Source organism: Ostrea edulis, chromosome 5 (assembly GCF_947568905.1).
Source record: "Ostrea edulis chromosome 5, xbOstEdul1.1, whole genome shotgun sequence".
In the NCBI taxonomy this organism is placed as follows: Eukaryota; Metazoa; Mollusca; class Bivalvia; order Ostreida; family Ostreidae; genus Ostrea; species Ostrea edulis.
Window position 1 is genome coordinate 48,588,378 of NC_079168.1, and position 15,727 is coordinate 48,604,104.

The window sequence follows — 15,727 nt, forward strand, 5'->3', positions numbered from 1 at the left end:
TCGAGAATTTTATGTGACAATGTGACTACACTCAGACATATTGGGCAGAGTGAGTCACTACAAAATGCAAATAAAGTCATATTAGGAAGGCAATTATGCTTGCTTCTGTCTGGTTACACACTTTTCTAATGTAGAACCCTGAACCACAATTCCTTCGGGAAAGATACAAAGAATTCTAAGAGTGATGCCTTCAACATTCTGATTGAATTTACTGTGATAAATCATTCTTTGCAGAAACATAACAGGTTCAAAGCAAGAAAATATTCTGATGTTGATTTGTCAAAGACACACTGTTTAGCAGTGTGTTGTACTGTATCAAAGAACTCACAATGTCCAATTTTATTTTAGAGAAACAAACTAAATCACTATTTCCAAAGTTGTCCAATATATTTCAATGAAATTCTGACAATATATATTCTCTTATATTTTTTCATCATAACAGATTATTTGATACCACATTAATAGATAGAAAACAAATAAATCAAAGAAAGTTAAAATAACAAAGACACTGGTTTGACAGTTGTCAAGGAAACAAGCATTCAAAACTCTGGATTTCCAAATCCCACTTCCTGTTGTACATGCTGTATTTCTGTTAGTAAGTCGTAGTCCACCAAATTCAACTGAAATCATAAAATAAAGTCCAATCACAAAACAAATCCACACCATACCTTCCCAGAAAGTATAATGCTGCAGTATTATCTCATTAGAAACAAAAATAATGTCAATTCTATTTAAGTTTTCTTTACCTTCAGAGCATATTTATAGGCTTGTTCAGCCTCCAGCTGGCGACCAGTTTTGAGACAAACTAAGGAGAGATAACCCCAAACTTCTGGATCTGTGTTGTTGAGAATGTTGGCTTCTGACAAAGCATCTTCAGCTTCTGCAAGCTCTCCTAACTGTAAGTTTGTTTATTCAGGTAATGGCAGATTATCAATACATTGCCAATAAAATGACTACATGTTTTAAAACTTGAGCATTTTTAAAAGCTGATACATAATATTAAGCATAAATTAGTTAATTAAATGATAAGTATAGGCTATCAACATATTATTAAGAATAAGAAATAAAAATTAAGATATAGTTAACATTATACAAAAATATTTCCATTTTTTAAACAGTTTCAATCAACACTATTCAAAACCTTTACGAAAGAAAGATAACTCTTACTTTGAAGTTTCACATTTAAAAACTTACCCTGTAACATGCTATACCAACACCAAGCCATGAAACACAGGATGGAGATCTCTTGCATGCCATAAGGAAGGTATTCTTTGCATTTGAAAACTGTTGAAAATTAAATGAACACTATTTAATTGTTATTGACACAAACGAAACTAATACATCATTCTGTATATTTTAAGGGGCAAGGACACGATTTGAGCTGAAAAATTTTGAATTTTATTTTTCCATTTCTAATGTTAAGAAATTAGAATGCTTAAATAAGGTCTTTCTAATGGTCAGGCAAAAAATGTCATGATCGAGGTAAAAATGTTAAAAATGTCGAGGTAAATGGGAGATACAGACCTCACAATTCTTTGTTATGTAAACATGGCTCATGCCATGTTTTTGTTTACATAGATTGAATATAACTTAGTTAGTAAGTTTCGTCTTAAGTATACTTTATAATTTACAAGTTAATTCAGAACACAATTAGTATCTAGTGTTTGGCACACCTCATCTTGTTCTGAACATGCTATTTCTATCAAGTGATCTATATACATGTATAAACAAAATCATGCCACAAGCGTTGTTTACATAACAAAGAATTGTGAGTGCTCTATCTCATTTACAACTGATATTCAAATTTTGGTTGACCATTAGAAATAGTTTAGTTATGCATTGTAAACAATAAAAATGGAAAAATAAAATCTAAAAATTTTCAGCTCAGATCATGTCCATGCCCCTTTAATCTGAACAAGAGGTTCATGGGCCTTAATGGTCACCTAGGTAACATACAATGAACAATGGTCATTTCAATCAAACAAAGACTGAGGTTTTTCAATGTCCAAGAGTAAAAGAACATTCATGTATTGTATTTTCACTATATGATTGCCACTCCCTCAAGCATCAGTAACTAATCCAGGGGTCATCAATTCCACAATCTTCATAACCGTACACACAGTATTTTGTCATTAAACACGGAAGTAGAGAGGATGGTTTTACTTCATTTACCTCTAACCTAGATTTTGAATTCCTTGTGCTGGGGTAGGAAATTTAACAATTTTGGCACAGGACTACGTGCTTTTTATAACCATGCATAAAGTATTTATTCACCATACACAGAAATAAACAAGTTGATTCTTAAAGACTAAATGCATTTCACTATTTGGGCCCCCTTCTAAATTCTCAATCCCTGGTTGAAAGGTAGGGTATTTTACGATTTCAGTAAATAGCTACAGTCAAACCTCTTTATCTTGAACTTGGTGAGGTCGAGAGAAAACTTTGGGATATTCGAGGATTTGAGATATTGAGGGCAAAATATTTAAAGAATAAATGGTTCCGAATCACTTCGACATATCTATATCATTCAATATACCGAAGTTCAACTGAACATGCTTTTCATAACCAAGCACAGAAGTCAAAAAGATAATTTTTAAAGATTAAATGCATTTTTACTATACACCCATTTGGGCCTCTTACGGTCTGAAACCCTGGCCCAGGGGTAGGGAATTTCACAGTTTTGGTAGACAGCTTTTTTAAACAATGTATGCAATATTTTTCCACCATGCATAGACATATTAGGTCCCAGGGGTGCAGTGATTATGAAATTAACAATTTTAGTTCCCCTTACCCTAAAGATGTGAAAAGTGATGAAAAGTGACCCTACATTTATGGAGAGATTGATTAATTTTGTTCAATTGTTAATACACGATGGATGACTGATGATGGACAACTACCAATCGTAATAGGTCGCCTAAGTGATAGTGTACATGTGATTGGATTATTAATACTATTGACAAATTTTGCACTTGACTTTTAATACTTTTCACTAATACTTAAGATCACCTTTTCCTCCTGGAGATAGATAGAGGCCAGTCTAAGGTATATGGAGTGCATCTCTGCTGCATCAATTGTAAAGGAAATGGTTCGTTCATAGCAGTCCCTAGAGGCTTCCACATCATTGGTCATATACTTAACATGTCCCATCAAAGCCCAGGCATCTGGGTTCTAAAGCAACAATAAATTCTAAATAAGGGAGAGAACTGATATTTGAGGAGAAAAATTGTAGGAAAGATCTGTTTAGTTCTCCGATTATTTGAATTAAAAAAATCACAAATACAATGCATCTGACTACTTTCTTTTGTCTTCATTATGTAAATGCCTTTCAGGATAAATCAGAAGATCCTAAGTACCTGATAGTCAAACTGCAGGGCCTCATCCAGGCTGTTTTCAGCTTCCTTGTACTCTTTCTTCTGAAGCTTCAACCTGGCATAGTTGATGTGATATGCAGATGTGGGGCCACCCATTGGTGACAGTAACTCATGAGCCAAGGCCCTCTCAGTAAACTAAACAAAAATATATTAGATAAAGTAATCTTCAATTTTCAAACTTTTCTCAAGTCAAAGGGACTTTTGGAGAAATATCTGTATTTCAAAATGAACATTTTTTAAGTTGTTCAAAGTCACTTGGAACGAAGAATTGGGGGAATATTGAAATTTATCAGAATTACAAAGTCATACATTAAATTCACATATTCATGAAAGGTCTGTATTGTATATACATGTACTTTTAAAGGGTTTCCCTTTTCCCCATAAAAACTGCAATTTTGATATATCTAAAGACCCATTTCGTGACTGTACAATTATTAATAAATTAGGCATGCATGATCTAATCAAAACAGATGTTATTTACCTGGAGTGGTCAGAGTCTACCTAGATGCATTGCAATTATACGTAATGAAATGCACGGAAAGTAATATATATTAGAAATCTACCAAGCCATCATTTAGAAATAAGAATAAAAATTTATTAATTCATTTTTCAAAAAATCATTTAATTTAATTTGATATTATTAATTTTATTGATTTGACCAATAATTAGTTTTAAAACATTAGCCAACATTTCTTGTAATTTTTTGGTTTATCGGACCACCAGAACTATTGTTCTCAGCGACAATGCATGGTTGACAGAGGCAATCTGGGCATTCTGTTAATGATGCTTGAAAAGGAACAAAATCTGGTGCTGCTACTACAAGAACTATTCATTTTTCTGGATCTCTGCAACCACCATAAGCAAATAAAAGCTTGAATCTCCGCTAATTTCTCTTCAGAAAGTTGTACAGTGATTTTTGACATTTTCTCCGGGATACAATTTGACTGTGACTGATTTATTTCTAACTTTTAAATAGTTCAGGTAAGTTATCGACTTATAAGTATCGAAATTATCTATGTGGTAGATGAAAGGGGTGGATCTGCTTGCAGTTAATTGCTATCAACACATTATATCTCAAATGCCCAGTTGATTTGCTTAGCTGAGTCTGTCATGCCCTGATTGTCTCATGTTTGATTGACACATGGTATTTTTTTTTTCTTCTTTCAGTCCAGGTAAATTTCGAGGGAGGTGGCTTAAAATGCTGAGATTTTGCATGGAAGTTGGGTGTTAAATCTCGAGTAGGAAGTGGAACTCAGTTTTACATGTATATAATGCCCTGTGGCCAAGATGACTTTGCAGCCCACTAATCCATATGCACAACACACTATACACAGAAAGTAGTCTCTCAATAAAACATGGAATTAACCAATTTTTTGCTGATTTAATATGGAGTATCAAGCAACTTCATATAATAAAATTTAAAAAATTCCTACTATCCGTTGATGATTGATCATTCTTAATCCTTTATGATAAATACTTACTGGTATAGCCTTGACCTCAATCAGCCACTCAATAACCTGCATGTAGATGCTGGAACGTGGGACTGGAGTAGGTTCCCTGACTGGTGGCTCTTCAGTTTCCTCGGCAGGCTGGGGGGTACCACGCTGGCTCCCCATTCTGTACTGACTGCCAGGGCGAGAGGTACTACTATCAGTCTTCATTTTACTTCCTGTTGTATTTCAAAATGTCAGCCATTACTCAAATATGAATTAAGGTACCATAAGTCATTTCAAAACCAAATGTCAATATTTCTTCACAAAAGTTAGCAAATCTCAAAATTCATTAAATATTTAATGGCAAAACATTCAACACAATCTATGCTAAGAAGTACAATGCCATTGATTTTTTCAGTATAATCTATGGGAGTATACATATAGTAATTATTTTTCATTAACAAAATTGTCTTGAAACTAGTGTTTTAGCAACCTATACTACATTAGAATATCTCTCTTGCATGTTGTCAATGTTGTAGGGAACTGAAATCCGATAATTAAAAGGCATAACTGTCTCTATTTCTTCTAGAGGAGAAAGTTATTCAACATATCAGTCAACATTTTAATGTAAACTAAACCTAGAGAAAAATCTACTTTTGAGCAGCTTAGCCAATGCAAGCATCTAATTGTAATAACTTACCAGCATTATCTATTGAAAATGAACAATGAAAAAGGGGTTAAAGAATGATATTCAAAAGAGAATATTCCTTGTACATATATTATCTTAAAAGACAAAACAAAAACAAAAGACAAATCTTTTGTGATGTGTGATGATATCATGATTGAGCTGAAAGCAATCTTGCACAGTGACTTGACAAAATAAATAAAATCTTACATGTGAATTGTTAAGAATATCTATATCTGTTGTTAATTATAAAATCTTTGATGTGACCTTTATGAAAAAAGCAATAAATACATATTATTTGCACACTGGTTATTGCATCTTTACACAGGAGTACCGCCAACAGTACATAATATGCCCATGAAAAGCTAATATAGGGCGTTTTTCATACACCATGATTTGTAGAACTTAATTGGCTTCAAGAAGTATCAGCAATCATCATGGTTTGACATACTTTCTTTGCATTGTAAAACCAGACAAATCATGCACTCTCTATGCAACATTTTCACTTAGCATAAGATGTGTAACAAGTTTGATGGTCCTAGCCCCAATGGTTCGGTCTGTATCCTGCTACTATGACCTTGACCTTGAGAAACAATAGGCATCCTCCACTTGGCATAAAGTGTATGTGTACCAAGTTTGATGGTCCTAGCCCCAAAAGTTCAGTCTGTATACTGCCTACAAAGTTTTCCTATTAAGTGATACTGCGACCTTGACCATGGACCTCGAAAAATAATCATGGTGATCAAATGTACTAAGTTGTAATATCCTGGATCTTAGATTTCGGTTTGTATCCTGTCTACAATATTTTTCTACTAAGTGATACTGTGACCTTGAAAAACAATAGGCATCTTCCTCTCATTATGATGACCAAATGTACCATGTTGCAATATCCTGGAGCTTACAGTCTGGTTTGTATCCTGCCTACAAGGTTTTCCTACTAAGTAATACTATGACCTTGACCTTTGACTTCAGAGATTGAAAAACAATAGGCATCTTCCTCTCATCACAGTGATCAAATGCACCAAGTTGTAAAATCCTGGAGCTTATGGTCTGTTCTTTATCCTGCACACAAGGTCAGAACAGGTGGACAGACAGGCGAATGATGCCATACCATAATACGCCCCATCTTCGACAGGCGTATAAATACTAATTTCCATAAAAACAAAATGCAAACATGAACAGTTGTGAAATATCATATCTGTGTGAAAAAAAGGCTCATCAGGGACACCTTAATATGCCCAGTGAATTTTTAGTAACTTTCAACTGCATGGGGGATAAAAATAAAGCATACCACTAGGGTGCATGATAAACCTGATGGGAACTATGTGTATATGCATATCTATGCCTGCATACTCAAAATCACAAGCTGTGTTGCTGCCATTTGTAATTTCTACATTGGAATAAACATACTTGAAGTTCTCGATTACCAGGTTTGATGGAGCTAGCTAGGCTTTATGGTGTACAAAATATGATCTGGACATGATTTGATAAAGCATAGCCAAAAATTCAAAGCTTAAGGCCACAGTGACCTACTTTTGGATCATGACACACTTCCATTCAAGATGCATCAATTGACCTAGTTTGATGGTCCTATGCCTCACAGTGCTCAAGATCCAAACATGATTTGAATACATATACATGTAGCAAAAAAATCAAAATGAGGCCACAGTGACCTATTTTTGGGTTATGACACACATTCCCTCCAAGATGGATCAACTGACCAAGTTTGATGGTCCTTGGCCTTACAGTAAACAAGATATAATCTGGACACAATTTGATTGCATGTATGTTATAATAGCCATCAAGATCCAGATGGGGGCTACAGTGACCTATTTTTGTGTCCCCCCCCCCTCCCCCCAATATGCATCAGCTAAACAGGTTTGATAGTCCTAGGCCTCACAGTTTGAAAGATATGACCCAATCATAAAAAAATTACAGATGGACAGACAAATGGATGGATGGACAGATTGATGGGAAAGACAATACCATTTACAGCCCTGTCAAAAGACGGGCATATAGTAATAGCTAAATAAACTGAAAATGAAAAAAAATATCATCTACCAGTATTTCAGTGAATAAAAACGCATTCCACAAAAAATCAATTGAATGTGTTACTCTCATGCCATTAGTACAAATTAACACATTTTTCCAGGAATAAAAAGATCAAAGACCATCTACTTGAATAGCTCTGCTGATGCAAATTCATTACTTTATATTTTGGTGTTAAAACTCATCTAATTAGTGCCAACACACAATGTGTAAAATCAATACTGATGTGGAGTATAGCAATTATTCTAAGGTCAGTAAGTGCATATTTTGTGATCATGTGACAAACAAATGGTTTTCTACAAGAAGAGAAATATTTCCCCCTCTACCTTTGGCAATCCTGACTGCATGATTTTAACAAAAACCACAGAACATGAGGACATATCCATTCTAAAAATTTTCAATATTTCACAGCAAACAAAGCATGTAACACAAACATGGTATGGAAAATTATACAGATACTGAGTATATTGTGTTAGTCAACAAGGGAGCACAAGATTGAAACTTTCAGGTTCATCAATACCATTTCAGAGACAAACAAAGGAGATGGACATTGTATTGAGAGATATAAGTCAAGGGTCAAAGGTGGGAGGTTAAATGTTCAACATTACAAGGTGAAGGTCATTGTTAAGTGGCTATAGATCTGTTCAGTACCTTGTAACTGAGGGGACTGATCTGGATGAAGATATGTGTCTACAATTAAGTAGGTACAGGTTAATGCAACCTCTACCTAAACTTTTAATTTCAAGCAACCTTTGATTCAAATGCAGTTGGATTTTCTGTCACTATGCATGCAGCATTGAGAAAACACATTTTTTTTATATAATGAAACTCAAATACTGTGATCAGAAATATATATAATTTCTAGCAATATGAAAGGATTGAACTTGGTCAAACTCTTTCAAACCCTGAATAAATATGCCTTATATTGTTACTTGATATACTTATCAGGAAAATTTTTTAAATATATATATTGTGGGAGTAATAAATAAGGTTAATAGTGAGAGTTAGCAGAGAATTCTTGTAATAACCACAATAATTCATTTACTGGTTTCAAAACCCTCAAAATTCTTAAAGATAATTGATACATGTATATATGCACCTTATGTCCCACAGTACATGTAGTAACAATTTAGATCTTACCAGATCGCTTGGAGGCAGACATGCGTCTGTCACTGATAGATCCCTTCCCAGAGCGAGCAGATGTTGGAGGTTTGTCACTAGAAGGAGGGGAAGGCTGTTTTATGTCTGGGACTGAGGGTGGGGCCAAACCTCCCTGGTCATGATCCACCTCTGAAAAAGTCAGGATATACTTACTGAAACTGCCCCAAAATGAGTGACTCATTTTCAAAATTTCAATTCTATTTTTCCCTCCTCTTTTCTTGTCCCTAAAAATCATTTTGTCTTAGAACTACCTTTACATTTGCATCACTTGAGCCTTTTATATTTATTGCTGCATTTATTCTTCTGTCAGACATGCATACCTTTGTCTTCACTTTCATGCTCTCCTCTTGCCAGCCTGTCTTTGACAATCTCCTCCTCTCTCAGGGCTTTGGCTTCAGCAACAGCAGCTGCTTGATTAAGTTTGTTGGCCTCGAGGTAAGCCATTTCTGCTCCTATCTCATTGTTAACAGCATCATAAAACAGACCTACAAAAAATATTGCTACATTATTAACTTTTGGAAATTTAAGCCCTTGAAAAGGTGCAATTAGTGTTTTCATTAACATTCTGTAAACCTCGAAATAATTTGTAGCCTGTTCTTATATTAATCATTATCTCCCTATAATTCTCCACAATACATTATCTAATTGGTCTTGACAGTCACATACCGTATAGTGTATTTTTTCTGCTGGGTGACAAATTTGGCTTAATTTTGGCAGTTACAAAGCTTTCTGCCAAAATATGCACCCAATTGTGACTTCAGTATTTGCAAGAGAGATAACTCTTCTTTGTCCGCCAAAATTTATTCCGCTAAAATTATTAGCATACCTTTGATCCAGCAAATTGTCAAATTATGAAATTCACATTTTCCCAAAACAACATATTTTCTGATACATAGTTCAATCACCTGATTTTGGTTGATATACATGTACCAACCTTATAAGAAATCAGCATTCAGAAAGAAAGGTATTTGATAAGAAATGATTACTATATTATGTTATTTCGTTGCTCGAACATTCTAATACATAGATGGAGCTATTGTTAGGGAGAGCTCAGCTACATATACAAGCAAAGATCCAGGAATTTCTTTTGCAATTTCAATTGTATTTTTATAGTCTTTCTTTGTTTTGGTATAATAAACAATTTTAATATTACATGAATTTTTGGGAGGTATGAAGACCTATTCACTCAAAGAAAATCATATTGTCTGAGGGCATTGCATTTAAGGAATATGATATTTTCAGGGTGAATAAATCTTCATATCTCCCTTACTATCATGCAATAAATGTATGATATCTTTTGTGAGGGAGGGAACACAGATATTATGGTTTATCTTCAATATGGAACCAAATTCTTGGTATAACTTAATTCCTACACTTTTAGAAGTAGAAAAGAGGAAATATTTTTCAAATAGATACCAAGCATGGTCCAGGCCAGAATGCTTTTAGGATCCACACAGGTGGCTGCTTCAAAGAAGGTCTCCGCAGCCTCATTTCGTTCTGACAAAGTGCAGACAACTCCATACAAAAGCAACCTACGGGAGAATGCAAACACTTAATTCACTGATCTTTTTAATTCTGAACAAAATGAAATTTACAACAAAAAAAGTTTAAGATATTGCATACCCTTGAAGATGTTTTTGATCAATAGCAATGCACTCTTTGAAGCACTCTTCAGCTTTAGTAATGTCATTGATGTAAAGACAAAAGGTTCCGTAATCAAACCAGTGAGAGGGATCGTTCCGGTTTCTGGCAATTCTCTGTAAATTGAATAATCATTATACCGTGTGTGATATTTCAAACATTAGAAATTCTTTCCACACAGATATATATGCTTGAATAAACTCTTTTTTATTGATTAAAAATATGAAACAACCTATGTAGCAAAAATTAATGATCATTGATAAATATTTCTAACATATATCTTTACTATGAATTTTTGATATATATACATGTACCAGTAAATAAAAGATTTGGAAAGTTATTTGCATAACTGAACAAAACACCAACCTCTTGATAGTATTTAGTTGCCAGTTCATAATTTCCATTAACTTCTGCCTCTCTTGCAAAATGCTTGAGCTGGGCAGAGTCTGTCAGAGGCTTGGGGATGGGAGCTTGATCTTCCAGAGCCAAATATTTGCCCAGGGCAACATGCATCTGGTCAATCAGGTACACATACAGTTCACTCAAAAAAGTCTGGAAAAAAATCAAATTGTTGTTTATTTAAAAAGGTTTCTAATATCAATACTTTGGCTGAAAGCTAAACTTATACTTCATATTCAATATCTGCAATGTCATTAAAAAACCTTTACTGAATTTAAAGAATCTCAAACAAACCATAAATCTTTGGGTTGATAAGTTAGAATCAAATTCTGTTAAAAGAAAATTTTATTGAAACCTGTAGCTCTTGTCTGTCCTCAAAAGCTGAGGTTTTCAAATATTTCTCTCGCACAATTTTGACCACTGCATATTTCAGTTGCTCCTTAAATGCGAAGTATTTTCCAGAGGAATTCAATTCATAGATTAACTTCTGCCTCCTAAAAGATACAATACATACAATGTACATGAAAATATTCTTACAATATGGCCTGGACCATACATGGCGTTAATATAATGTTTTAGCACTCTTCTCTATCAAAAATTGTGTGGAGTCAATGAAATGACAAGGTAAATTTAATTGAAAGGCAATGTATTCATGTATACCTGGATTCCATGGCCTCTACAGTTTGGGGCTCATCATCTGTCTTCAGTATGTCACCAAACTGATCCCTATCAAATTGAGAGTAAAAATGTATCATGAATTTACAGAAATGACTGATAGATAAACATTATGACCAAACAATTTGCTCCTGAATTACTGTACCTGAATTCATCCAAAATCAAATTAGCAACGCTCCCGACTTGATTGTGGAAATCTTCAACGGCCTGGAGAAAAAAATTAACAACAAATGAAGCTCAGAAATATTGTAAATCAGTTCAAATCACATATTCAAGTTATCTTATTATCCTATAATTTTGCAATATGCAACTTCAATTTTCAACAAATTACACAATAAGTTTTTGCTCACAATGTTTATAATGATATACATTACCCTTTGAGCTCCATCAGTTCTCTTAGGGAACAATGGTCTTGGAGGAATGTATTCTGCAACTCTGAAAGAAGTAAACCAAATAAACAAAACCTCAAGATATGTCTGTGAAGCATGACCCCAAGTTCACTGTGTTCAATTGTTCAAGTGTTCAATTGTGTCAATTTGATCTTGAGCTTGGTGAATGACTTTAATCTTTATCAGACACATATGCATGGTTTTGACCATGAGCTGGAAGTAGGGGTTTCCTCTTTTGTGCAACTCAAAAGTTATGACCAAGGTTAAAGCTGTAGACAGACAAAAAAAAAAGAAAGAAAGAAAGATGGACAAGACAGCTGCTGCAACAAACAGACCAAACTGGAAATGTCCCCAATCTTCAATACCAGGAGAGAGGGCTGAGGATATTTTCACATTCTTAGTTGCTAATCTACCATTATAGGTTTTACTGCAAGACTATTGTTTCTATGATTTTCATACAAATCTGAACATGAAAAGAAAAGGGTACACTTTCTTCACCTTCTTGCAAGCTCCTCTGGGGGCCTTTTGGGGATGAGAGGCCTGGTAAGAGAGATTTCCAACATTACATATGACTTGGCATCCACATACTGCTGCCCCTCCACATTTACTGGAGCCTGGCCCTCCATTTCTGATCCAGTGTCTGATTTAATGGTTTGAGATGCCTTAATGTAAAATTGTAAAATATTTCCCATCTCATGAATAAAGAAAATATAAAATCACTTAAGAAACATAAGAAAAATATTGATCAAGCTCAAAAATGAATAGATAAATAAATGAATAAATTTACCACCATAAACTAAATTCAAAACTCATTACATGCAAAAGTGAACCAAATATTAGATTGTTTTTCTAAGTTTTACACAAATGTTGATGCTACTAAAAACTCACAAACTTGTGCTGAAGAATATTGTGTATACAATAACTTTGTGAGAGTACCTCTTCTACTGGTAATTTGTTCAAACAAAATGATTTTCTACTACTACATGTACAGGTGAACTACTTTATTTTACTCCTGATCACCAAAACTCTTGTTTAAAATTCTAATCTCCATCTCCAAAAAATCCCACAATGGCAGTTATAATAAATGGCTATGTACACCTCAACATGTGGATTTCATCACCTTGGCAACAACCTCTCACCTCTCTAACAGATTGGCTGCTATACTTGTCTGACATGCCACTGTCATCTCTCTATACAACACAGTATTAATTCCATCATATCTCACTTCTATAGTTATAATTATCAGATTGCCATATTTCATTGTATCTAACAAATAATTAACTGGTATGCACTAATCATTCAATATTTTCCTATGGCAGTGCACTAGACCAAATTCAAAATTGTTCCATGCAACTGGCCTAACTGCAGTGTTCAATGCAAAATTGGTAGCATGCATGTACAAAATCAATTCATATTTGGGAAAAACACAAAATAGCAGTAAAAGTAACACATGGTGAAGATAGTATTATCTAACTATTGTGTTAGTTAATTTGTAATTCATTTTATGCAGGATTGATAAAACATCATGGGAGAAACACACACACAGGGTCACACAACAAAATCCCTTGTTAATTCAACACAAAACCACAACAATATCCCATTAGGCTTTATTTCCATAATGTAACTATGTATCTAAGTATTCTTTGATAAAGAGCATGTATATATATATTCAATACCTGGTAATTTTTTAATGATGCAGTAACACTGAAGTTTAATAAATTAATCATGTAAATGTGAAAATATGTCTACATGAAGACTTAATTGGCACTACAGCTACATGTATGCAGTTTAATTTATATTCAATGTATGATACATCCTCATCTAAAATTTTGCCAATTACATGTACCACACTCCTAATTATTAGATTAAAGTCTATGATATTTGTGAAATTTTTTGATAGTATCTACAAAATTCAAATTGGGTTAAATATCTAATAATCTAGCACTGTTATTTTGAATCTCTTGACAACTAAATTATGATTAGTCTATTCACTTTTATATGTTCCTGATCTACTCCATTTTCTTTTGAAATAAGAATAAATATTAATATCAGAAAAACTGTAATAATTTATCTAATTGAGAGTGCATGTGCATTAAAGTCAGTTTCTCATGACAACCGAGTACCGAGTGAAAAAATCGAGACTACCTCTGGTGGCACTTGACCCCCGGGCCCAGCAGGGGCCGCATTCACTTGTTGTTGATGTTGAGCAATGCTCATTGACCGCTGTAAGATCCAACACACATATGACAACAAAAAGCTTAATACACTTCAAATGTCCACCGAAAGTTAACAAGTGTTATGTGTACATGTATCATGAAATCACATACTGTACAATAACAACCTCCTTAAAATTATTTGTATTTTAAGCTACAAGCCCGACAGTGATGATGGTTTTTTTCTTCATATAAAGGGTGTAAGATTCCAGAAAATAATGCACCCACCCTTCATAATTTTTGCAGAATATGTCTTAAAACCTAAAGGACTATACAACACTTTTATTTTTATTGTTTACCTACTTAATTTTCATGGGACTTTCAACTAATCATTCATGATCATGATTATAAAGACAAACATATATATCTGCAATTAACAAAGGAGATGAGTAAATGGGAGGAAGTTCATATTAGAATGAACTAAGCAAAAAAAAAAAAAAGTCAAACATCAGTGACATAATTATTCAAGCGTGTGATTATGCACGGCAGAGTTTGCCAACCTCATGATCATGGTGCTGAGCAATGCTACTGGCTCTCTGCAACAGGCAAAACTTGCTGGTTTTATTTTTTTCACTCAAAGAACATAATTTTCACAGGGCATTGCAATACTTGTGCGAGTGAGCACAACATAAATTTTCCTTTATCATGGAATTTAGGTTTTTTTTAAAATCAAGATCTATTTTCTGTGGGTTTATTTTACCTGTATTTTTTCACTATGCTACAAGAAAATTTCATGATGTAGTGATACACCCCATTTCCATTTCACCAGAGAATGATATTGAAACAAAAATATGAAAAGCTTAGACAGCATTTGTATCATACTTAATCATAAATATTAAAACATAAATTCTTGCAGCTTTTTTTGAAATTCAAAGAGAGAGAGAGAGAGAGAGAGAGAGAGGAGAGAGAGGAGAGAGAGAGAGACATTTAGAAAATTGTTTAGTTGATCTAGTACCAAGACTACCATTCATGATGATAGAATCATGTTTATTTAGCTGCAGAACTGCAGCTCTCTGGGAAAATATTGGGATAGACCATTTTTGCCCGCAGAGAGCAGTTCTACTGCTATGTTTTAAGGAGGTGTACTACATCATCAGAGTGGCCGACTCTCTTTTAAAACATGGATGAAAATATGAATATCAGCAATATTTGTCTATTCCTTTTTATATCAAATACCTAGCTGAGTTATAAACTCAGTAGGTTGGTATATTGACTGCTGAACTGTAGATCATGGGTTCAAGTCCATCAGGGATTTAAAAACATTTTCAGATTACTTTGAACTAAAACTGCATTTTTTTGACTACATAAAGTGAATTTGAAAGTTTTCAATTTCAAAATATTGTTGTACATATCCTCCACTTTTCATCCACATAATATTTCTCTGGTGTAGCATTCCTCCTTGATTTGTTAGAGTCTGGTGAATATTCTTTTAAGAGTGTTATACTTTGATCATTATCAGAATCTGAATTTTCACTGCATGAACTTGGATAAGTTTTGTCAATGATAGTTTCATTACATATATACACTCACCCCCTTTTTAACTTCTTTCTCTTTCTTTTCAGCTCCCTCTTTTCCAGCTTTCTTTGGGAATGGAGAGGCACTGTTTCTATTCAAGATGTTAAAGGCAATTTTGCCTGCCTCCTCCCCAAAGCCAGTCTTTCTCTTTGTCTGCAACATGAATAAAGTTTACATAGAAGAATTTGATTTCCAG

At 34.0% G+C, this 15,727-nt stretch overlaps 1 protein-coding gene across 13 annotated transcripts in view; it reads right to left on the reverse strand.

Moving 5' to 3' along the window:
* Nucleotides 1-324: 324 nt before the first annotated feature.
* LOC125652827 (cilia- and flagella-associated protein 70-like) overlaps nucleotides 325-15,727 on the reverse strand; it is a 29,289-nt gene continuing 13,886 nt past the window's right edge. For 8 of the 13 annotated variants that reach the window (XM_056164666.1, XM_056164664.1, XM_056164665.1 and 5 more), the window contains 20 exons: nucleotides 15,547-15,684; nucleotides 14,717-14,734; nucleotides 13,949-14,026; nucleotides 12,302-12,465; nucleotides 11,789-11,849; nucleotides 11,560-11,621; nucleotides 11,400-11,465; nucleotides 11,095-11,233; nucleotides 10,707-10,892; nucleotides 10,323-10,456; nucleotides 10,116-10,231; nucleotides 9,020-9,184; nucleotides 8,679-8,828; nucleotides 8,190-8,228; nucleotides 4,853-5,040; nucleotides 3,354-3,506; nucleotides 3,007-3,168; nucleotides 1,195-1,284; nucleotides 747-896; nucleotides 325-620 (listed from right to left, as the gene is read on the reverse strand). In XM_056164666.1, the coding sequence (XP_056020641.1) occupies nucleotides 540-620; nucleotides 747-896; nucleotides 1,195-1,284; nucleotides 3,007-3,168; nucleotides 3,354-3,506; nucleotides 4,853-5,040; nucleotides 8,190-8,228; nucleotides 8,679-8,828; nucleotides 9,020-9,184; nucleotides 10,116-10,231; nucleotides 10,323-10,456; nucleotides 10,707-10,892; nucleotides 11,095-11,233; nucleotides 11,400-11,465; nucleotides 11,560-11,621; nucleotides 11,789-11,849; nucleotides 12,302-12,465; nucleotides 13,949-14,026; nucleotides 14,717-14,734; nucleotides 15,547-15,684 (2,340 nt within the window). In that variant the 3' untranslated portion in view covers nucleotides 325-539. Of the gene's footprint in view, nucleotides 621-746; nucleotides 897-1,194; nucleotides 1,285-3,006; nucleotides 3,169-3,353; nucleotides 3,507-4,852; nucleotides 5,041-8,189; nucleotides 8,229-8,678; nucleotides 8,829-9,019; nucleotides 9,185-10,115; nucleotides 10,232-10,322; nucleotides 10,457-10,706; nucleotides 10,893-11,094; nucleotides 11,234-11,399; nucleotides 11,466-11,559; nucleotides 11,622-11,788; nucleotides 11,850-12,301; nucleotides 12,466-13,948; nucleotides 14,027-14,516; nucleotides 14,553-14,716; nucleotides 14,735-15,546; nucleotides 15,685-15,727 lie in introns of all 13 variants that reach the window. The other 5 variants (XM_056164670.1, XM_056164669.1, XM_056164667.1 and 2 more) reach the window with 4 other exon arrangements.